The sequence below is a fragment of the Pleurodeles waltl genome, chromosome 2_2 (assembly GCF_031143425.1).
Source record: "Pleurodeles waltl isolate 20211129_DDA chromosome 2_2, aPleWal1.hap1.20221129, whole genome shotgun sequence".
NCBI classification, from domain to species: domain Eukaryota; kingdom Metazoa; phylum Chordata; class Amphibia; order Caudata; family Salamandridae; genus Pleurodeles; species Pleurodeles waltl.
The window spans coordinates 579,028,299-579,052,238 of NC_090439.1; the positions used below are offsets into that span (position 1 = coordinate 579,028,299).

Below are 23,940 nucleotides of genomic sequence, written 5' to 3' on the forward strand. Positions count from 1 at the left end.
GGCCTCCCACTTGCCCGCTGCATGTATCTTTTTACTTTCTTTGTCAAAGGGCAGGGAGTCTCCAGCAGCCTGTTCATTTGCATGTGGTATGCATGATTAGAAAGCTGTTCTCTGATGTAAGGCAGGTCCGAAGTGGAGGCCTTATATTTTTTGTCAACCCTGGGTGCAGCTACTCAGGCCCTAACCGGGTCTCTAAAGACATCCTGGGTGAACTTTAACATACCCTTAAGCATAAGTAGGTACTGTGTTGAGCACTGAGTGTGAGGGTGTTTCAACTAAAATGTCACCCTCTGTGATACTGCTTAAGTCCAACTTATGAAAGGTGCCCACCCTCTGCATGACTTCATGTTACGAGTTGGTATCATCTGGCGAAAAAGGCTTGGCTGGATAAAGGTCAGGGTCGTTGTCATCTGGGGAACACAACCATAATCATTCCATGCATCATCCTGGGGATCCAGGTCATATGCGGCATCAGATGGATTAGTCAGATCTAGAGGACTACCCTCCCCATAAGACGAATGTGAGGATCGCTCTGGAGATGACTCCAGAGGTGGCTTATGTGGTGGAGCGGGAGTAGGGACTTTAAGTTGAGCGGTGGATAGTTTCGGTGGAAGAGAAGAAGTTTTAGGAGGAGGGAAAGAGAAAGAATACAAGGGTATATGGCTAGTGCCCCTGTCTCGATGCTTCTTTAACATGGGAGGTAGTGGTGGCATCAGTGCAAGCTGCTCCTCAAAGTTAAACTTCCTTTTCCAAGTAAGAGTGTCCTGCACCCTTGCCTGTGATTTAGAAGACATTTTGCCCATTTCCAGGTGAATGAATAGCCTCTTCTGCCTCGTGTTGAGCTCCTCCTGAAGGCGCTGCAGAATGGGGACATTGGAATCCTCAGAAGCCACAGGGAATGTGCTGTGAATGGATAAATCATCGCCAACAGCTGTTTCCGCTTCGAAGCTAGTCTGGGCGTCGACTGTTGCTTCGGCTGTGAACAGCCCATCTGTGCTGGTGCTGATGAACTGGAAGGCATCAAGGGTGCAGCCAGCACTGAGGAAGCCAGGTCTTGTGCGGCTGTTTTAGTGCCGTAATCAGAGTTGGCATCAGTTCTGATGCCTTGTGGCCTTGTTGGACACGGCTAGGATGCAGTGGTGGCGTAGGGGGCAGTTGATTTAGTACTGGGCTTGACGCCTGACCCCCCTGAGAGGGGTGGTCAACCAATTGTTTTTGGTGTTGGGACAGAGTACTCCCAGTTGATGTCTTTGGATGTTGGCCCGGAAAACGTGGTTGGCTCCGGGCTAAAGGCCTCTGTTTGGTTGGCCGACTGGAAGCATCTGCTTCCTCTTTGACATCCCCCACAAATGTTATCCTCGTCTTGGCACTGCACCATTTTGTGACGAGTGAGGCGCTGATCGCGTCGGTATCTGAAGGTCTTCTTGGACCGTAACTGGAAACAGGCAGAGTAGGACGTCTAGGCATGCTCCAGCGACAAGCAGAAGTTATTGACCGAATGATGATCTTTCCACAAGCATTTCGAGTGGCACCCTGGATAGTACTGGAAAAGGATCCTTTCTATTATGGCCTACACATTCTCGAGATGGTGACTAAGGGAAAGGGCCCAAGGGAGAGCCAAAGCGCTGAACGAGGCACTGAAGATATCCCTGGTGCAAAACCAACAGAACCGTGATTGAGTCAAAGAGACTGTTGCAAACACAATTGCTTTTAGCTACCAGGAGTGGAAGCGCATGAAGGCGCGACAAAGAGCGCCAGGCGGAGTCAAGTTGGAGCTTAAGCAACACACACCTGAACCAGACGGCAGAGAAAAACAATCAATGGAACTGATGCCCATGCGCATTACCAGTCATAGGAGGAGTCACTATACTCTGTGATTCAAAAGACTTGTTGAAAGAAAAAACAAGTTGGACACGTTTGAGCCCAACACTAGATGGCAAGAGCATGTGCACGTCACGGACAAATAGTTTTGTAGTCAAAAAAGTCTTGAACTGTAAGTTCGACAGAGAAGATGGAACATTGATCCACCAGATAGACTGATCATTGTTCCAGTGGTTTATAAAAGCAACAAAGAATTCACATTTTGAGCAACCTTTAACTTCATTAATCCGATGATCTATTACTGTTGCCTCTTGAATAAGCCATGATTTAGTAATCAAAAAATTATAAGAAAAATAAGTTGCTAATTTCCTACATAGAGTTCGGATGTTGCTGACCTGACCGTAACGGATGCACAATCAATTCCAACTGCATCTACTTTTAAAATAACGATCAGTGTTGTCCAAAAACAAAATCAAGATGGTTTTGCACATTTCACTGAAGAAATAAACCATGTGTGCTGCAAATAACACACTGCAAAGAGTATTTAATAGTTAGGTAAAACACCACATTGAACTCAAAATCGGGAATAGTAGATCACTAAATATCTAAGATGAGAATGTCATGCTAGGATGCCGAACTACACAGTTCAACATATACCTCCAAGACAACTGTCGTGTTTTGGCAGGATCTTTTATACCACACACCCTTTCAGTAATGGACAGAGGCCAGAAACCCATCTGAGGCGAGGTAGTGACTGGACCAACGTTTGAACGATTCACACGGACACTCTCCCAATAAAAGACAATAAGAAACAAAAGTTCATGCCTCCCAAACAGACCTCCAAAAACATTCTGATGACAATCTCCCTGTTCTCGGATTAAATGTAACACGGAATCATATTGTAATTTAGTTTAGAACGAATAGGACTCTCCCATTCTAGCTTTAGTCCAAGGCGTCTATGGGGACTGATTGTGGAGAACAAAGTACAGTGACTAATATATGAAGAACTGTTTTCACAGTAAATTATGCAAGCTGCAGATATTACAGCCTGCCTAACTGAGGAATATCTTATTCCAATAGAGCCTGGGAGAATGTACGAGTAAGTCTTTGGATTCAGATGCGCTGACACAAAATGCATGCTAATCATGTACCTATTTATGGGCGAACGCAAAGCGCTCCACCCCATTCTGTAATCTCTCTTTGGGCTAACAACCACGCTCATGTCACATCAGTCACTTACATTGGTTTGTGGGGTTCCCTTTTAAAATCCGCTTGTTTTTTTGTGAAAGGCATGCATACGTCATGCCTTTTCTGGTGTTTAGCCCACCTACACAGCACTGGTAAACTACTAAAAACATACGAGACTCTATGTTTTCAGCATGGTGTCCGGACTACTTTATCTGTTTATTTTCCACGCAGCGCTGCTTTTTTTTCTCTTTATAACGCTAATAGCTCTAACTCGAGCAAATGCGAGACCCTTTGCATTGAAAATGCTTGTTAAAATATATTATATAAACAACTGTCATTTTGAAGCAAAATTACACAGGTGGCAGGCACATCGAGAGGCACCAAATAATGGGAAGAGAGGATCCTTCGGGGCACACTGCATTACAATGGTAAGACGTGCAACTATAAATGTATATACTGTCATACATTTCAGATCAGTCATATATTTTGTTTCTATTACTGACTTTACAACCGAAACAGTTCAAGACGTAGCAGAATACGATTAATAGTGAATAATTTCTGTCATAAAATAAAAATGTACCAAACTTTCTTTTTCCATTACCTTTTATGAGTGCAGTAATACACTCCTGGGTTTGTAGTAAGGGACTATACTGATTATCCACCCCGCAGCAGCCATTTTAATACAACCCAGTTGTGTGACATAAGTCTTTTCATGCAAGCCCTTCTGCACAATTTTGCTTACAGATACCTAGTTATTGCAACTTTGCAGCAGAGGAACCAACCATTTCATGATCAATCATTTGCTGAAATCATGATTTTATTCGCGCGTCGTCTCTTGGAACTTAAAAATAAATTTTATTCTACAAAACAAAAATCACCTCGATCGCAAATATAAATGTTGTTATTCAACCAAGTAAATCCTTCTTCCCCTGGCAATGAAGCAAGTGCACAATACATACGCAGAAGTGATGCAAGTGAAGAACAATAGGCTAGATAAAACATCTGTATTAACTTAGAGACTGATGCCAGTCGTGTGCAACCTGCATGTTCCAATCACTGCAGAGCATGCTAAGCTTTAAACATTTCTAAGGACCATGAACTGAATAACTAAGCTGAATAATACATAAATCTGCTTTTTACATTACTAGTAAATGGGAAAATCTGTGGTAGCAAGCACAATCCAAAAATAAATCATTATTTGTAGGACGTTTGCTCTGTATATACTATCTCAAAGTGAGAGATAGTGTGCACAGAGTCCAAGGTTCCCCTTAGAGGTTGATAGTGGCAAAATTAGATAATACTAATGCTCTATTTTGTGGTACTGTGGTCGAGCAGTAGGCTTATCAGAGGGTAGTGTTAAGCATTTGTTGTACACACACAGGCAATAAATGAGGAACACACACTCAAAGACTTAACTCCAGGCCAATAGGTTTGATATACAAAAATATATTTTCTTAATTTATTTTAGAACCACAAGATTCAAGATTTGAGGTAAGTACATAAAATCCAAAGTACTTCACACAGATAAGTATAGAATTTTGATTTAAAACAGTATTACACACAGTTTTGGCTAAAATGGCAATGAACTATTTTAAAAGTGGACACTGCAAAAATTCCTGGGGGAGGTAAGTTTGGTTAGGTTTTTCAGGTAAGTAAAGCACTTACACAGTCAGTCTCCTGGGCATAGGCTGCACACCGTTAGGGTTTCAAGGCAAACCCAAAGCTACAACACCAGTCAGGTGCAGAGGTCGCCAAAAGTGGGGGCTGTGTCTGAGGGACGGGCATCTCTACAATCTGGAGTGCCCTGGGGCATTGTAACACGAAGCCTAAGCCTTTGAGGCTCACTGCTAGGTGTTGTAGTCCCTGCAGTGGGGAGCTGTAAATATTATGAGGTATTATCACCACAACTCATTTTTTCATTTATGTTAATTCTTACATTCTACTTCCAGCTCTGAAGGCTATTGGACACACAAGTTCAACAGTAACACAGTTCTGTCAGCTGTCTTCAATGTTTATTGCGGAACAGTAATTGAATGATGGAAAGACAGAATATGCATTGGCATTGCCAGCACATCTCACCAACAAGTGAGCTAATGTCTTTTAGCCATGTTGTACAGCAGCGTAGCTGATATGCTGCAAGGCTGGAAGTAATTTTTTTTTAAATGGGCGGGTGGGTGGGGCACGAGATGACGGGAAGGGAGCGTGCGGGTGGAGGTGCAAGAGACGACGGGCGGGTGGGGGGGCCAAGCAAAGACGGGAAGGGGCAGGAGGGTGGGGGGCAAGCAAAGACGGGAAGGGGCGGGAGGCAAGCAAAGACGGGAAGGGGCGGGAGGGTGGGGGGCAAGCAAAGACGGGAAGGGGCGGGCGGGTGGGGGGCAAGCAAAGACGGGAAGGGGCGGGCGGGTGGGGGGCAAGCAAAGACGGGAAGGTGGCGGGCGGGTGGGGGGCAAGCAAAGACGGGAAGTGGCGGGCGGGTGGGGGGCAAGCAAAGACGGGAAGGGGCGGGCGGGTGGGGAAGGGGCGGGCGGGTGGGGCAAGCAAAGACGGGAAGGGGCGGGCGGGTGGGGCAAGCAAAGACGGGAAGGGGCGGGCGGGTGGGGCAAGCAAAGACGGGAAGGGGCGGGCGGGTGGGGCAAGCAAAGACGGGAAGGGGCGGGCGGGTGGGGGGCAAGCAAAGACGAGAAGGGGCGGGCGGGTGGGGGGCAAGCAAAGACGAGAAGGGGCGGGCGGGTGGGGGGCAAGCAAAGACGAGAAGGGGCGGGCGGGTGGGGGGCAAGCAAAGACGGGAAGGGGCGGGCGGGTGGGGGGCAAGCAAAGACGGGAAGGGGCGGGCGGGGGGCAAGCAAAGACGGGAAGGGGCGGGCGGGTGGGGGGCAAGCAAAGACGGGAAGGGGCGGGCGGGTGGGGGGCAAGCAAAGACGGGAAGGGGCGGGCGGGTGGGGGGCAAGCAAAGACGGGAAGGGGCGGGTGGGTGGGGCAAGCAAAGACGGGAAGGGGCGGGTGGGTGGGGCAAGCAAAGACGGGAAGGGGCGGGTGGGTGGGGCAAGCAAAGACGGGAAGGGGCGGGTGGGTGGGGCAAGCAAAGACGGGAAGGGGCGGGTGGGTGGGGCAAGCAAAGACGGGAAGGGGCGGGCGGGTGGGGCAAGCAAAGACGGGAAGGGGCGGGCGGGTGGGGCAAGCAAAGACGGGAAGGGGCGGGCGGGTGGGGCAAGCAAAGACGGGAAGGGGCCCAGCGAAGGCGGGAAGGCGGCGGGCGGGTGGGGCCAAGCGAAGGCGGGAAGGTGGCGGGCGGGTGGGGCCAAGCGAAGGTGGGAAAGGGGTGGGCGGGTGGGGCCAAGCGAAGGTGGGAAAGGGGTGGGCGGGTGGGGCCAAGCGAAGGTGGGAAAGGGGTGGGCGGGTGGGGCCAAGCGAAGGTGGGAAAGGGGTGGGCGGGTGGGGCCAAGCGAAGGTGGGAAAGGGGGTGGGCGGGTGGGGCCAAGCGAAGGTGGGAAAGGGGTGGGCGGGTGGGGCCAAGCGAAGGTGGGAAAGGGGTGGGCGGGTGGGGCCAAGCGAAGGCGGGAAAGGGGTGGGCGGGTGGGGCCAAGCGAAGGCGGGAAAGGGGTGGGCGGGTGGGGCCAAGCGAAGGCGGGAAAGGGGTGGGCGGGTGGGGCCAAGCGAAGGCGGGAAAGGGGTGGGCGGGTGGGGCCAAGCGAAGGCGGGAAAGGGGTGGGCGGGTGGGGCCAAGCGAAGGCGGGAAAGGGGTGGGCGGGTGGGGCCAAGCGAAGGCGGGAAAGGGGTGGGCGGGTGGGGCCAAGCGAAGGCGGGAAAGGGGTGGGCGGGTGGGGCCAAGCGAAGGCGGGAAAGGGGTGGGTGGGTGGGGCTAAGCGAAGGCGGGAAAGGGGTGGGCGGGTGGGGCCAAGCGAAGGCGGGAAAGGGGGTGGCGGGAAAGGGGCCAAGCAAAGGCGGGAAAGGGGTGGGGCCAAGCGATGGCGGGAAAGGGGTGGGCCCAAGCGATGGCGGGAAAGGGGTGGGCGGGTGGTCCCAAGCGATGGCGGGAAAGGGGTGGGCGGGTGGGGCCAAGCGATGGCGGGAAAGGGGTGGGCGGGTGGGGCCAAGCGATGGCGGGAAAGGGGTGGGCGGGTGGGGCCAAGCGATGGCGGGAAAGAGGTGGGCGGGTGGGGCCAAGCGATGGCGTGAAAGGGGTGGGCGGGTGGGGCCAAGCGATGGCGGGAAAGGGGTGGGCGGGTGGGGCCAAGCGATGGCGGGAAAGGGGTGGGCGGGTGGGGCCAAGCGAAGGCGGGAAAGGGGTGGGCGGGTGGGGCCAAGCGAAGGCGGGAAAGGGGTGGGACCAAGCGAAGGCGGGAAAGGGGTGGGACCAAGCGAAGGCGGGAAAGGGGTGGGCGGGTGGGTGGGGCCAGGCGAAGGCGGAAAAGGTGGAGGGCGGGTGGGGCCAAGCGAAGGCGGGAAAGGTGGCGGGCGGATGGGGCCAAGCGGGAAGGGGGCGGGCGGGTGGGGCCAAGAGGAGGCGGGAAGGGGGCGGGTGGGTCCAAGCGAAGACGGGAAGGGGGCGGGCGGGTGGGGCCAAGCGAAGGCGGGAAGGGGGCGGGCGGGTGGGGCCAAGCGAAGGCGGGAAGGGGGCGGGCGGGTGGGGCCAAGCGAAGGCGGGAAGGGGGCGGGCGGGTGGGGCCAAGCGAAGGCGGGAAGGGGGTGGCGGGTGGGGCCAAGCGAAGGCGTGAAGGGGGCGGGCAGGTGGGGCCAAGCGAAGGCGTGAAGGGGGCGGGCAGGTGGGGCCAAGCGAAGGCGTGAAGGGGGCGGGCAGGTGGGGCCAAGCGAAGGCGTGAAGGGGGCGGGCAGGTGGGGCCAAGCGAAGGCGGGAAGGGGGCGGGCAGGTGGGGCCAAGCGAAGGCGGGAAGGGGCGGGCGGTGGAGCCAAGCGAAGGCGGGAAGGGGGCGGGCAGGTGGGGCCAAGCGAAGGCGTGAAGGGGGCGGGCAGGTGGGGCCAAGCGAAGGCGTGAAGGGGGCGGGCGGGTGGGGCCAAGCGAAGGGGTGAAGGGGCGGGCGGTGGGGCCAAGCGAAGGCGGGAAGGGGGCGGGCGGGTGGGGCCAAGCGAAGGCGGGAAGGGGGCGGGTGGGTGGGTGGGTCCCGCCAAGCGAAGGCGGGAAGGGGGCAGGTGACTGGGGCCAAGCGAAGGCGGGAAGGGGGCGGGCGGGTGGGGCCAAGGGAAGGTGGGAGGGGGGCGGGCAGGTGGGGCCAAGCGAAGGCGGGGTGGGTGGGTGGGGCCAAGCGAAGGTGGGAAGGGGGTGGGTGGGTGGGGCCAAGCGAAGGCGGGAAAGGGGTGGGCGGGTGGGGCCAAGCGAAGGTGGGAAAGGGGTGGCGGGAAAGGGGCCAAGCGAAGGCGGGAAAGGGGCCAAGCGAAGGCGGGAAAGGGGTGGGGCCAAGCGATGGCGGGAAAGGGGTGGGGCCAAGCGATGGCGGGAAAGGGGTGGGCGGGTGGTCCCAAGCGATGGCGGGAAAGGGGTGGGCGGGTGGGGCCAAGCGATGGCGGGAAAGGGGTGGGCGGGTGGGGCCAAGCGATGGCGGGAAAGGGGTGGGCGGGTGGGGCCAAGCGATGGCGGGAAAGGGGTGGGCGGGTGGGGCCAAGCGATGGCGGGAAAGGGGTGGGCGGGTGGGGCCAAGCGATGGCGGGAAAGGGGTGGGCGGGTGGGGCCAAGCGATGGCGGGAAAGGGGTGGGCGGGTGGGGCCAAGCGATGGCGGGAAAGGGGTGGGCGGGTGGGGCCAAGCGATGGCGGGAAAGGGGTGGGCGGGTGGGGCCAAGCGATGGCGGGAAAGGGGTGGGCGGGTGGGGCCAAGCGATGGCGGGAAAGGGGTGGGCGGGTGGGGCCAAGCGATGGCGGGAAAGGGGTGGGCGGGTGGGGCCAAGCGAAGGCGGGAAAGGGGTGGGCGGGTGGGGCCAAGCGAAGGCGGGAAAGGGGTGGGCGGGTGGGGCCAAGCGAAGGCGGGAAAGGGGTGGGCGGGTGGGGCCAAGCGAAGGCGGGAAAGGGGTGGGCGGGTGGGGCCAAGCGAAGGCGGGAAAGGGGTGGGCGGGTGGGGCCAAGCGAAGGCGGGAAAGGGGTGGGACCAAGCGAAGGCGGGAAAGGGGTGGGACCAAGCGAAGGCGGGAAAGGGGTGGGCGGGTGGGGCCAGGCGAAGGCGGGAAAGGTGGCGGGCGGGTGGGGCCAAGCGAAGGCGGGAAAGGTGGCGGGCGGATGGGGCCAAGCGGGAAGGGGGCGGGCGGGGTGGGGCCAAGCGGGAAGGGGGCGGGCGGGTGGGGCCAAGAGGAGGCGGGAAGGGGGCGGGTGGGTCCAAGCGAAGACGGGAAGGGGGCGGGCGGGTGGGGCCAAGCGAAGGCGGGAAGGGGGCGGGCGGGTGGGGCCAAGCGAAGGCGGGAAGGGGGCGGGCGGGTGGGGCCAAGCGAAGGCGGGAAGGGGATGGCGGGTGGGGCCAAGCGAAGGCGGGAAGGGGGCGGGTGGGGCCAAGCGAAGGCGGGAAGGGGGCGGGCAGGTGGGGCCAAGCGAAGGCGTGAAGGGGGCGGGCAGGTGGGGCCAAGCGAAGGCGTGAAGGGGGCGGGCGGGTGGGGCCAAGCGAAGGCGGGAAGGGGCGGGCGGTGGGGCCAAGCGAAGGCGGGAAGGGGGCGGGCGGGTGGGTCCCGCCAAGCGAAGGCGGGAAGGGGGCAGGTGACTGGGGCCAAGCGAAGGCGGGAAGGGGGCGGGCGGGTGGGGCCAAGCGAAGGTGGGAGGGGGGCGGGCAGGTGGGGCCAAGCGAAGGCGGGATGGGGGTGGGGCCAAGCGAAGGTGGGAAGGGGGCGGGCGGGGGGGGCCAAGCGAAGGCGGGAAGGGGGCGGGGCCAAGCAAAGGCGGGAAGGGGGCAGGCGGGTGGGGCCCGGGAAGGGGGCGGGCGGGGCCAAGCGAAGGCGGGAGGAGGGGAGGCGGGCGGGGCAAGAGATGACGGGAGGAGGGCGGGCGGGGCAAGAGACGACAGGAAGAGGACGGGCGGGGCAAGAGACGACAGGAAGAGGACGGGCGGGGCAAAAGACGACGGGAAGAGGGCGGGCGGGGCAAGAGACGACGGGAAGAGGGCGGGCGGGGCAAGAGACGACGGGAAGAGGGCGGGCGGGGCAAGAGACGACGGGAAGAGGGCGGGCGGGGCAAGAGACGACGGGAAGAGGGCGGGCGGGGCAAGAGACGACGGGAAGAGGGCGGGCGGGGCAAGAGACGACGGGAAGAGGGCGGGCGGGGCAAGAGACGACTGGAAGAGGGCGGGCGGGCAGGGCAAGAGACGACGGGAAGAGGGCGGGCGGGCAGGGCAAGAGACGACGGGAAGAGGGCGGGGCAAGAGACGACGGGAAGAGGGCGGGGCAAGAGACGACGGGAAGAGGGCGGGGCAAGAGACGACGGGAAGAGGGCGGGCGGGGCAAGAGACGACGGGAAGAGGGCGGGCGGGGCAAGAGACGACGGGAAGAGGGCGGGCGGGCGGGGCAAGAGACGACGGGAAGAGGGCGGGCGGGCGGGGCAAGAGACGACGGGAAGAGGGCGGGCGGGCGGGGCAAGAGACGACGGGAAGAGGGCGGGCGGGCGGGGCAAGAGACGACGGGAAGAGGGCGGGTGGGGCAAGAGACGACGGGAAGAGGGCGGGTGGGGCAAGAGACGACGGGAAGAGGGCGGGCGGGTGGGGCAAGAGACGACGGGAAGAGGGCGGGCGGGTGGGGCAAGAGACGACGGGAAGAGGGCGGGCGGGTGGGGCAAGAGACGACGGGAAGAGGGCGGGCGGGTGGGGCAAGAGACGACGGGAAGAGGGCGGGCGGGTGGGGCAAGAGACGACGGGAAGAGGGGCAGGGGTTGGGCCATGCGACGACAGGATGAGCAGTGAACGACTTAAGACCATGGCAACCATGCACTGAGTCTCAAACACACAAAGAGGAAGGAAGCTTTTGTTAGCTGACTCATAAGAAAAAAGCAAAAGAGAGTGATAATAGAGACATTCAGTTGGAATTAATTGGATGGCCTCTATGCCCACTGTTAGAAAACGAAAAGTCTCAAAGAGACAATGCATGCGCAGTTTAGGTGACATTCAAAAAAATGACATTCGGAAGTTACTTACAGCTTCTGATTTAGGAGGCACTGGAGGCGGAGGCAGGGGAGCATCTGCAGACACCGTTGTTGAGAGAGCTTCAGGAGAAGAAAAGAGAGACGTGGAACACTTGGCCTGAATGGGATTCCGGAAATGGTCACATTTACTACGCTCGCTGAGTGAGCGCGTCAGGGGCAGCCCACCATGTTTGCCTAGAGCCCACTGATCCATCCATAGCTCTTCGTACGCAAGTTCTGCCGTGAGTGGTTGGCGCTTTGTTTCTTCGCTCACTTCTGGAAAAATATAATCGCTTTTGTTGTCAGTGGACTCCAGGTACTGTGGGGAGTCGTGGGGATACGTGACCCAGTCGCCACACAAGTCCCTGCACCCCTGCAGATTCACTTCACTGTTTCCATGCAAATTGTTTCCGTAAACACATACTGAAAGCCTGTGGAAGGACTGTGTCAGTTCGTCGCGTGCATAGCTGAGGGAGTTGGGCACGTGGCTGTGCCCAGGACACCGGCTCTTCTTGGGGCTCTTCGAGTCCTCATTCCAGTCAGTTTTGACATCTCTCACAGCGCGTGAATATTCATCAATGTCAAACTGCTCTTGGCAGATGTTCTGCCAGTGCTGCGTCAGGCTCTCGTGCCACGTCTCCCCTTTCAGGACACTCTCTGGGAGGCTAAACTTTGGAACTGATAAGTGAAGCGGGAAATGCATTGGAATAATTTTGTTGGTGCGCAGCACGCAGCAGACCACCACCGTTTTAGTCTGAATGTTGACAAATTTGTATCGATGGCCCTCACGGATGAAGTGTAAATCATAGGGGTTCCTAGGTGGGGCACTGGGCACAGTCACATTTACGGGTAGCCTAGTTTTCTCCACAATGTTGCGGATGGTGTGCTCGCCTTCTTGCATCTGGAGTTCAAGAGGACTGCGTGTGCTAAATCTCCCTTTGCACTGGAAAGGAAGACTAATGCTTTCATTAGTCCGGTGGTTCATACAGATGAGGCATGGCATTTTGCCTTTACCTAACTTAGTAATGGAATTCAGCTTGCCAATTCTCTTGAAGATGGTGTTCAACCTAGACTTTTCCTTTGATGTTTTGGCATAGAGGATTTCAGCTTGCCCCATCAACGTGAGCTCGTCGCCTGTACAAAGGGTGATGTTGTACACTTCAGTGTCTTCATTACATTCACCCGCAGCAACCTGAAATACATTTAAAAGTACAAGTTATCAGTTAATTTGAAATGTATATAGAAACACGTGTTAAATAGTCAAGTAGAAATGCATGTAAGCAATAATACTGGGTTACATTAGCAAACTATTTTCTGGGTCGTTCTCCAATTTAAATGTATAGAAAGTGCTGTTTAAACATTAACAATTTACATTAAGTTTATTTTACTTCAGGCACCATAATTTGTGCAGTTACGAAGTGGTAATTTTCATGTGGGCAAAAACGAATATGTTTGTCTAACTTATTAATGAAAATACAGTGGGCACAGCCAAAGGCTGTAGTTAAGCTGAAAAACTCCCTTCAACTGCTGCTTGGTGACATTGTGATTTGCAAATGTGCTGATGTTCATCGTTGACCAGTACTAGCTGCTGAATCCACTTGCCTTAGCAAAGGAAGTATTAATATGTATTCCGCCCTCCACCTCTCTTTGGGCAGAGGAAACTAGTACAGCTAATGTGATGCCGGAGTTTCAGGCGAGGACACAGTGATCATGATCAGTATTTGAAAAGTGCGGACATGTGAAATGAGGCATCCGAGGATTCTCAGAGGTGAAACAGTGGCAACAAAGATCTGTTCCTTGAAGGAGACAGCGAGGAGGAGACAGGAAGGGGGATGCTAGGTGTGGAACAGATCATAAGCAAATAAAAGACCTGGTGTTGTACCTGGCAATGAATGTGTAGGCGTTGCATGGTCCACACTGTGGCTTCATATTTAAGACCTATTGTGACATTATCAGAGGGTGTCTAGAATGGCTGTTTAGGTGGCAGAGAAGCCACACAGGGCTCTATTTAACGTAAGTGTAGCAACGATGGGACTGATATCTTGGGGTGTAGGATAAATAGCATAGGTAGCAGCAAACTGGGAGCCAGAATAATCTCCATGAGGCCCCCAAAAAAAAAAAAAACTGATATTATAAGCACAGGTCAGGGAGCAATAATAGGTATAAACGAACAAATGTGACACTTAAGAGAAAATGAGATATATATATATATATATATATATATATATATTCCTAAGCGTGAGGAAATGCCTATTTTTTGCATGTTCACCCCCAAATATTGGGACTGAAGCGGTTAGTTTTTCAAATATGAGAGTGCACTGAGGCCTGCTAATCAGACTCGGGACCAGTGTTCTAACCGTATACAAATTGCATGTTGAATTGGCCACACCCAATTGACAAGGACTGACTTACTTATAAGGTCCTAGTATATGGTACCTAGGACATGTAAGGCAGAGTGTCCACTCTGCAGCAGCACTGTTTGTGCCACCCTGAGTGTAACAAAGTACAAAATGGCTCCCACTCTGCCACTGCAGACTAGAAGGACAGTGTTTACACTGCCAGCTCGACTTTGCCATTTAAACCAATGGCAAAGCCACCTTTTCCCTTTATATATTTAAGACTCCTCTAAGGAAGGCATAAAGAGCCCTATGCAAGGGAGATGTGCATTGTTAAGTAGGATGTAGGTTATTCATATGTCTTAACAGCAACACTTCCTAATTGTTGTTTTGCTGTGGATAAGTTAGTAACTCCATATGTTGGCCCCAGTCTGGCTAACTTTTGAATGGGGCTATATAACTGGGTCATGTAAAGTATCAAACAAATTGTGGCATTACACTCAATCTGATGCCCAGGTCCAATTTAATACCACAATTGAAATTTCACAACTTTTGGAAAGTGGTCACCCTGTACTCCAGCTAGCCAGGGGCCTAACAAAGGCTCTGTCACACAGACTGCTTTCTGCCCTCCTGGGGAGATGTGTGAATGACAACCTTGACCAAGAACTACAGCAGTTGCTGCAGAGTGAGGTGTTCTTCTCTAGCAGGATGGTCACTTAGGGTGTTAGCCCAAAAGCCGAGCTTCAAAGGAGAAGCCACCTTTGTGATGAAAGTAGTGATAACATCCCTGAGCAGGTTCTTTTGTTCCAACAGACAAAGTGGAGATAGGGCCAGAGAGAGTAAACTCGTCCACAAACCGTTTATTTCCGTGGGCGTGTAGCCCTCTGAGAGTCACACCTCTAGTGCAAGATGCCCCACATCACAGGAAACTCGTCACTAGGTAGGAGTAAACAAAGTAGTCCATTGGCTAGTGACCACGTTGTCTGCTCAGGGCTCTCCTCAGAGCACTTTCCTAGCAAGAATTTGGCACCATCAGCATTCTGCCCCTCAAATCACATTGGATTTGGTGAGAGGACTGAAAGACAACGATTCTGCACCGTCTGAAGGACTCCACCTGCTACACTTTGGGCTAGTGAAGTCTGGACTGTGCCTTCAGCTCCTGGCTCAGAGAAAAGTAGATTCCTGGCACCAGATCAAAGCAGTGACCAGTCAGCTGATCTCCCACAACCAGCTCCAGGGACACAAGAGCTGAAGAAGCCCAAACCAACATGGTGGTAGCCACTGCAGAAGATTTGCTGCTACCAGTCACCGGCACACAAGAGAAAGCAGTAAGTACCCCCCACCTCCCAGCCCCTCGCCCTGCCCCACGCTACTCACCCTCTCTCCTACTTCTTTTCCTCCTCTCTGTCTCTTCCTCCTCGCTCCTCTTCGGTAATCTTCTTCTGTACTCTTCTTTTCCCCGTCTTCTCTCTTCTTCTGTGTGCTTCTCAGCCTCTCCTGTCGCCTCTCTTCTTCCTCATCTTGTTCTGTGGTCTTCTGCCTTCTGCTCTTCGTCTTCTGTATCTTCTTCTGTGATCTTCTGTCTTCTGCTTCTTCGTCTTCTGTATCTTCTTCTGTGATCTTCTGTTCTGCTTTCTCCGTCTTCTGTCTCTTCCCGCCCCTGCCCTCCTGCTCCTGCCTCACCCCCCTCCCTCACTCGCCTCCCCCTCTCTATCACCCCTATCTACCCCGTTCGCTACCTGCCTCCCTCACTCCTCCTATCTACCAATCTACCTATCTCTCTATCTAACTCCCTCACTCACCCCCTCCTCCTATCTACCTATTTTTCTATCTCTCCACCTATTTCTCCATCTATCTATTTCTCTATCTCTCCCCCCGTCCCGACACCCCCTCTGTTACCTATCTTCCTATCCTCTCACTCTACCTCTCACCCTCACCCACCTCTACAACCCCCCCTTCCCTATCTTCTCAACCCTACTCCTATCTCTCTCCCTAATCTCCTAACACTCACCCCCCTCCACCCTTAAACCCCCCTCCCCCAGCTCTTCTCACTCTACCTGTCCCCCCCTCCCTTGCACTTTCCCGCCGCGACCTCCTGCACGCCCCCGCCCCCCAGCTCCCATTCGCCCCCAGCTGACCCCTCCCCCCCCCCTCCCTCTTATGGCGGCCGATGCGCGACTGCGCAGCGGGCGCGCCAGAGGCAAGCCCGTCTGCGCCCGTCCGCGCCTGTCCCGCGCCCAGCGCCACGACCCCTGGTCCCCAGCTCTCCCCAACCCTGCTGACCCGCTACGACCCCACCACCGTCCACGCCCTCAACCCAGGGCGCTCCAACACCTGCTTCCAAGCTCACCCCAAACGCACCCATGGACCCTTCGCCTGTAACTCCTGCAAACGCATCTTCCACCACGCAACTACCACGACCACCAGCCCACGCGCCATCAACCACCTCAAGTGCATCCTGGTCAACGCTCGCTCTGTCCAAAAGCACGCTGTTGAACTCTGGGACCTCCTGGACTCCACAGCTCCGGACGTCGCCTTCATCACGGAGACCTGGATGAACGCCTCGTCGGCCCCAGACATCGCCACTGCCATCCCCGAAGGCTACAAGATCTCCAGAAAAGACCGCACCAACCAAGTAGGAGGCGGTATCGCCATCGTCTTCAAAGACTCCATCAGCGTCACCACCTCCACCGAAGAAACCCCTCTCGCCGCTGAACATCTGCATTTTCAGATTCGCACCGACCCTAGGACCACCCTCAGAGGATCCCTCGTCTACCGTCCCCCCGGACCGCGCGCCCCTTTCAGCGACGCCATCGCCGACTTCATCTCCCCGCACGCCCTCGCCGGACTACGTTCTCCTAGGCGACCTCAACTTCCATCTGGAACAAAACAACGACCCTAACACCACCGCCCTGCTCGACAACCTCGGCCTCAAGCAACTAGTGAACACCGCCACCCACATCGCCGGACACACGATTGACCCGATCTTCTCCGCCAGCAAACACATCTTCTTCAGCCACACCTCCACTCTACACTGGACCGACCACAGCTGTGTCGACTTCACATTCCGACGCGAGACCCGCCACCTCCGCACTCCACCCATCCCTCGTCGACAGTGGAACAAAATCCCCGAAGAGCAACTCTTCTCCGCACTCGCCGCCAACCAACCCACCCTCACCACCGACCCCAACGATGCAGCCCTCAGCCTCACGAACTGGATCTCCAACTGCGCAGACAACCTTGCTCCCCTCAAATGCACACATTGACAGGCCAACACCAAAAAACCTCTCTGGTTCTCTGACACCCTCAAAGAATCGAAGAAAACTTGTCGCACCCTCGAGAAGGCCTGGCGCAAGGACCACACCGCTGACAACATGACCGCCCTCAAGAACGCTACCCGCGAACACCACCACCTGATCCGCGCTGCCAAAAGGAACTTTTTCACCGACAGACTGGACAAAAACAGCCACAACAGCAGAGAACTTTTTAGCATCGTCAAGGAGTTCTCCAACCCCAACGCCAACGCCTTCACGTCCTCACAAGATTTGTGCAACTCCCTCGCCACCTTCTTCCATCGCAAGATCAGCGACCTCCACGACAGCTTCGGACACCAGACCCAACCAAGCATCACCGAACCCGCACCCCCGGCCATCACCCTCAACGACTGGACCCACATCAACACTGAAGAAACCAAAACCATCATGAACTCTATCCACTCCGGCGCCCCATCGGACCCCTGCCCTCACTTCATCTTCAATAAAGCCGACGACATCATCGCCCCGCACCTCCAGGCCGTCATCAACTCTTCATTTTCTTCTGCTACCTTCCCCGAATGCTGGAAACACGCCGAAGTCAACGCCCTACTAAAGAAACCTACGGCTGACCCGAGCGACCTGAAAAACTTCCGCCCCATCTCACTCCTGCCCTTCCCCGCCAAGGTAATAGAGAAGACCGTCAACAGCTGACCACCTTCCTGGAAAACAACAACCTGCTCGACCCTTCACAAACCGGATTCCGAACCAACCACAGCACTGAAACCGCCCTCATCTCAGTCACAGACGACATCAGAACCCTGATGGACAACGGTGAAACAGTCGCCCTCATCCTGCTCGACCTCTCGGCTGCCTTCGACACCGTCTGTCACCACACCCTAATCACCCGCCTCCGCTCCACCGGGATCCAAGGCCAGGCCCTGGACTGGATCGCCTCCTTCCTCTCAACCCTCTCAAACCGTTCCCAAAGAGTTTACCTCCCACTGTTTCACTCAGACCCCACCGAGATCATCTGCGGCGTACCTCAAGGCTCATCGCGCAGCCCGACACTCTTCAATGTCTACATGAGCCCCCTCGCCGACATCGTACGCAAGCACGACATCATCATCACCTCCTACGCCGACGACACCCAACTTATACTCTCCCTCACCAAGGACCCCGCCAGCGCCAAGACCAACCTACAAAAGGGCATGAAGGACGTCGCAGATTGGATGAGGCTCAGCCGCCTAAAGCTGAACTCTGACAAAACGGAAGTCCTCATCCTCGGCAACACCCCATCCGCTTGGGATGACTCCTGGTGGCCCACGGCCCTCTGCACCGCACCGACCCCGCAGACCACGCCCGCAACCTCGGCTTCATCTTGGACCCTCTTCTCACCATGACCAAGCAAGTCAACACCGTGTCCTCCGCCTGCTTCCTCACCCTCCGCATGCGCCGCAAGATCTTCCGCTGGATCCCCGCCGACACTAGAAAAACCGTGACCCACGCCCTCGTCACGAGCCGCCTGGACTACGGCAACACCCTCTACGCCGGGACCACCGCCAAACTCCCAAAACGCCTGCAACGTATTCAAAACGCCTCGGCCCGCCTCATCCTCGACGTACCCCGCAACAGCCACATCTCCGCACACCTGAGAAACCTGCATTGGCTCCCAGTCAGCAAAAGGATCACCTTCCGACTTCTCACCCACGCACACAAAGCCCTCCACAACAAGGGACCGGAATACCTCAACCGTCGCCTCAGCTTCTACGCCCCCACCCGTCTCCTCCGCTCCTCTGGCCTCGCGCTCGCTGCCGTCCCTCGCATCCTTCTCCTTCCTCGCAGCCAAGACCTGGAACTCCCTCCCCACCAGCCTCAGCACCACCCAGGACCACTCCGCATTCCGGAGACTCCTAAAAACCTGGCTTTTCGAGCAGCAGTAATCCCCCCCTTTCCCCTTTCCCCTAGCGCCTTGAGACCCGCACGGGTGAGTAGCGCGCTTTATAAATGTTTATGATTTGATTTGATTTGATCCAAGTCTGCCCGACCCGGGAGTGCTGTCCAAGACAGGATTCATTGCACCCAAGGGACACTAGCCAGTACCCTAGCTTTGGCTGGCCTGCCACTGCAATGTAGAAGACTTCGAGGGACCTTGATCTCTGTGGCCAAAATCGCCCTACTTCACCCATTGACTGAGAAGCAACCACAAAGGCACCCCCATCAACCGCACCACAACCGGATTATCCTTTGAGTAGCTTTTGCATGTATCCTCAATCTGAAATACTCCATTGATGTCTATAGCGGTAGTCCTATAAAGTATGGAACTTGCCTTAAAAATGTTCTGGTGGCCAGGTAACTGTCCAAATTGTGCACTATGGCCCCTAGACCTGTGTCTAGTTGCAATTGGTCGCCCAACCCGAGCCAGAGAAGTGGAGCTAACTTTTTGTTGAGCAATGCTTCTTTGCGGTAGCATTTAAAAGTGATAATATCTTCTAAAATATGTATCACTGGAAACACCAAGTGGATCTGTTCATCAAGATCTCTAAAAATTCATAAAAATATAATCTACTTTTTATAAATTGGATTGGATCCGATTTCTTTTGTGTTGTTTGACTTTATTTCATTGTTTGGTGCTGTTAAATGTTTTAAACTAAGTTCCTTTGCCAACCCTTCGTGCTCACAGCCACAGCTACCCAGGGTTGAGTTTAAGGTTAAGTAAACAAGCCTGACTTGAAGCAGGATGGTATTTGAGTCTGTACTGCACAATAGGGCCCCACAGCCATATCATATAGCACACCCAAATCCTCACAGTAAGCAAGCAGGTGCAATAAAATGTCTTGAACTCAAAACAAAGTTAACTACGGCCATGTTGAACCTCAGGGATCAACTGAATCTCACTTGTTGAGACGAAAAGATAGGACCAATCATTTGGAGAAATTAGCCAAATCGAGATGGATTTGGGACCTTTTTTCTGGGAATGGCCATTGTTTATAGGTAAAATGGCTCAGGACATCAAAGAAATTGTCTCAAAGAAGTAGGAACCCAACATCCAAAAAAGTACACAACCAGGCACCTTTCCCCTCCCCCCCAAGCAATTATTGTATACACTGTAATATTATTCCAAGCGTTACACCCTTTGAGTGGCAACAAGAGCAAGCTCAAGTAGGATGGTGACAGTGATACCAACTGCATTTGTTCACTAAAATGACTGTGCAGGTTGCTGTATTTTGGCAAAACAGAGAGGAACATCAAAGTGTGCATTACTGACACAAAAGTAACATACATAAAGCTAAAATGAATCACCCGTGGCAGTGCACTTTCAAGAACTTAAGCATAAAGTCTCATAGTTCAGAATTCAAATATTAAAAGTAGTAAAAGAATGAAAAGGCATGGACATCAAGGAAAAGTTGTTATAAAGAGGAATTAGCTGTATAAAAAAGCCTTGATAGTTTGCACCTGAATGGTTAAAATGGTTGATTAGAAAGGCTGTGTTTTTGTAACAATGCATTACTACTGCTTTATACACATTTAGTTACACACATACGTTTCTTATTCTATAGTGTAAGTCATGTATTGGCACAGCCACGTATTTCCATATTTCTATCCCGTTTCTCTTTACCATTTTTATCCCAGTCCAAAAGGGCATTTCTTTTATCCTCTATCACTTAGAGGCACACTAAACCAGTCAAGCTAAGTGTTTTAGTACAGTCATCCTCCGAGTCCTTTTAATCTGTCTCCCACTATAGAACTACATTTACCAGATAACTGAATTTAACATACTAAAAGAGGGCAGCCATACTTAAACTTCATTTATGTTTTCAAATATGTATTAAATGTACAAATGAGTCTGGGCATGATATTATAAAGATGCTACATAGAGCCCTAAACACATTTTCAAACCTCGATCACAACTGGTAGAAGTTTTGATATTGCAACTGCATTGCAAGAGTTTGAAGACACATAGGACACTTGGTAAGCAACACTTTTATTTATGTACAAATAGTGTCAAATATTGATTCATACAATTTATCATTAGTGGTCTTCGACGGCTGTCTACCAGCACCGGAAATTAGTGGAACTGCGCCAGATCCTGGTTCTGTAGATATTTGTGGTCAGATCTGGGATCTGGCCAACCGAGGGAAATATGCTGAATTGGTTTCACTGACAGCGGGACACAATTCAACAGGGCCCACACATTGTCTGTATTCCTTTCGGAGCAGCAACCTGCAGGCAGAGGGGGGGTTGTGTGGGGGTGGGGGGACTTTCTTATTCTCACTTCCAGTGGGGAACAAACAAAGGTCTGATTTAAAGGGCAATCAGTACTTTCTTTGTTGAAGTATCAACCAGGCAGGAATTTACACTAAGCCCTAAACACAAATTCAAACCTCAATCACACCCTGTAGAAGTTTTGATATCCCAACCGTATTGCAAGAATTTGAACACACATAGGACACTTGGCAGCCTGCACTTTTATTTATGTACAAATAGTGCTAAATATTGATTCATGTAATTTATCATTAGTGGTCTTCGATGGCTGCATACCAGTGCTGGAAAGTAGTGACATTGTGCCAGATCCTGGTTCTGCAGCTATTTGTGGCCAGATCTGGGATACGGCCAACCGAGGGAAATATGGTGAATTTGCCTAGGTGTCACTTTCTGACAGTGGGACACAGGCCTGCACATTGTCTGCATTCTGTTCAGAGCAACAACCTGCAGGCAGCGAGGGGGCTCTCTTCTCCTCAGTTCTAGCTGGGCACAAACACAGTCCTGATATAAGGGGCCATCAGTCCTTCTTTTGTTGATGTATCTACCTTGAGGGAGCCATCTGGAGCCTAACACGAGGTGCTAATGTATTGGAAGGAAACAAAGGCACATAGCTTATTATAAGTACTTTAAACAAAACTATGACTTGGAAGTAGGTTATTGACTTCGTTCAACTCTCCATATAAGGGATGTGCATGCACTGTAGGAATGCAAGATTTATCTTTGTGTTTGAGTAATTATACTATTTATGATTAAAAATGCCATCTAATGTATTTTTTATTTAGTTATTTTTTAGCTCTACTGTTCTCTGAGTAGGGTGCCAGAGTGCTTTGCATCACACCCAGAGACACAAATTATACAAGTGTGTAAATCAATGTACAGGAATTTTAGACAATGAAGATTATAAGTAGTAGCAATCACATATCATCCATGCTTTAAGACTTTATATGTTAAAAGTGAACAATCAGGTGAAACACAAAGCCAGGACACAAAACTTAACACAGTGCTCCGGGCTGTCTGTACAAACAAGACTTTATTAATTCCCAGAGAAGCTGTTCTTTGCAATCTTGAAATAACAACAGATTGAGAGAAAAAAACAATAAGGATCTAAAAACATGATTTACAGTCTGCATGCAGCTCTTAGATGCTGACTAATAGGTCACTGTGCTATATTAAAATGATTGCAACTTTTGAACTGGAAGTATTAAAAGATCTCAGTGTCAAAAGCCGTAGCCCACTTACCTATCTATGTAAAATACAAATCTGTGCTCTGCATGTTACACTATGTGCTTTCCAGCAAGCACATTAACACTCTAAGATAATTTATGAGTCAAAACTCTGACTGGACAAAACACTGAACTCTCCCAGAACAGCATTAACTACCAGCTACTTTACCTCTATTATAATCCCCTCAAAATTGCTAGGCGCACAAAGATCTCTGCAGCCTTTAGGATATTTTAAAATGCAGCCTCTTTGTGACCAATTAAGTAAGCCAGAACAGATGTAACTGTCACATTTGTCCTTGTTGCCAATTTCATTACAGGACACTTTTTTAAATAAATGTGTAAGCTGACTGCCAGACCATGCTTTCTAGTCTCTGCCTCTCGTGACACCAGCCCATTTCCATTTCCACAGATGCTGCAGAGGAGTCAGGTGTCATGGCCGTTGGTGACAAGGCACTTTGGACTCACACTGTGGCAGGACTTCAGAGGTGCTGCGGTGGCGTCAGGCCTGTGTTCCAGGTCGCGGTCATTGCACCCAGCGGGGACCATGGCTCTGATGCAGGCAGCGGCACAGAGTCAGACAGTGGCACCAGTTCCACTTGGCAAGTCAGGACTCTCAGCAAGAGAGCCCAGGCACAGGTAGGTGAAGTCTTTGATGGCCCTGAGACTTCTTAACAGGAGGCAAGCTCAGTTCAAGCCCTTGGAGAACCATGGAAAGCAGGATGTATAAAGTTAAGTTCAGTCCTTTCATTCCCAGGACAGAAGCAGCAGGCCAACACAACAAGGCAACAGTTGGCGTGGCAGTCCCTCCTAAAACATCCAGCTCTTCTTCCTGGTAGAATGGCCTCAGTCCAGAAGTGTTCTAACTTGTTGGGGTCAGTGATCCAGGACCCATGTCTGTTTCTGAAGAAGGCAAACTTCACAGAGAAGTATTTATAGTGCACCAGACCCTGCCTTTCCCTGCCCTGGCCCCAGACACATTCCAGGGGGTTGGCAACTGCTCTGTGTAAGGACAGGCACAGCCTAGTCAGGTGCAAGTGTCAGCTCCTCCCACCACTGTAGCCCAGGAAGATCCATCAGCATATGTAGGGCACCAAATCAGCTCCCTTTTTTCCACAGCCAGGCAGAGGTACAAAATGATTAAACAAGAAAATGCTCACTTTCTAAAAGTGTAATTTCCAAACTTACTATTTAAAGTCCAACTTCACCAAAACAGGTTTCTTAAATTGTGAGTTCAACGACCCCAAACTCCATATATCTATCTGCTCACTGCTCCCAATGGGAAATTACACTTAAAAGATATTTCAAGGCAATCCCCATGCTACTCAATGGAATAGATAGTCCTTGCAATAGTGAAAACTGAATTTAGCAGTATTTCACTATAAGGGCATGTAAAACACACCAGTACATGCCCTACCTTTTAAATACACTGCACCCTGCTCATGTAATGTAAATGTAATGTAAATTAGCACTTGTATAGCGCACTACTCACCCGTTAGGGTCTCAAGGCGCTGTACTCATACCGCTATGGAACCCCTCCTGGCTTTTCCCTGTGAGGCGCCCACTCCTGAGCACCCCCAGGGTGAAGCCAGGCATCCAAGCGCTGTTGGGGCCGTTGTGGAGATTAAGCAAGCTATTGCCCAGAGTTGCAGAGTGGGACCCATGAATTAGATTAGGCACCGAGGCGAGAATTATCTGGTCAAGGGGAATTGAGCCCAAGACCTGCCGAAGCGGGACTTGAACCCTGGTCTTGAGC

General features: G+C 53.1%; 1 protein-coding gene across 2 annotated transcripts in view; it reads right to left on the bottom strand.

Moving 5' to 3' along the window:
- The window catches only part of GAREM1 (GRB2 associated regulator of MAPK1 subtype 1), a 505,367-nt gene that overhangs the window by 88,815 nt on the left and 392,612 nt on the right, over nt 1-23,940 (bottom strand). For both annotated transcript variants that reach the window (XM_069220091.1, XM_069220090.1), the window contains one exon: nt 11,125-12,303. In XM_069220091.1, coding sequence (XP_069076192.1) covers nt 11,125-12,303 — 1,179 coding nt within the window. The remainder of the gene's footprint in view (nt 1-11,124; nt 12,304-23,940) is intronic.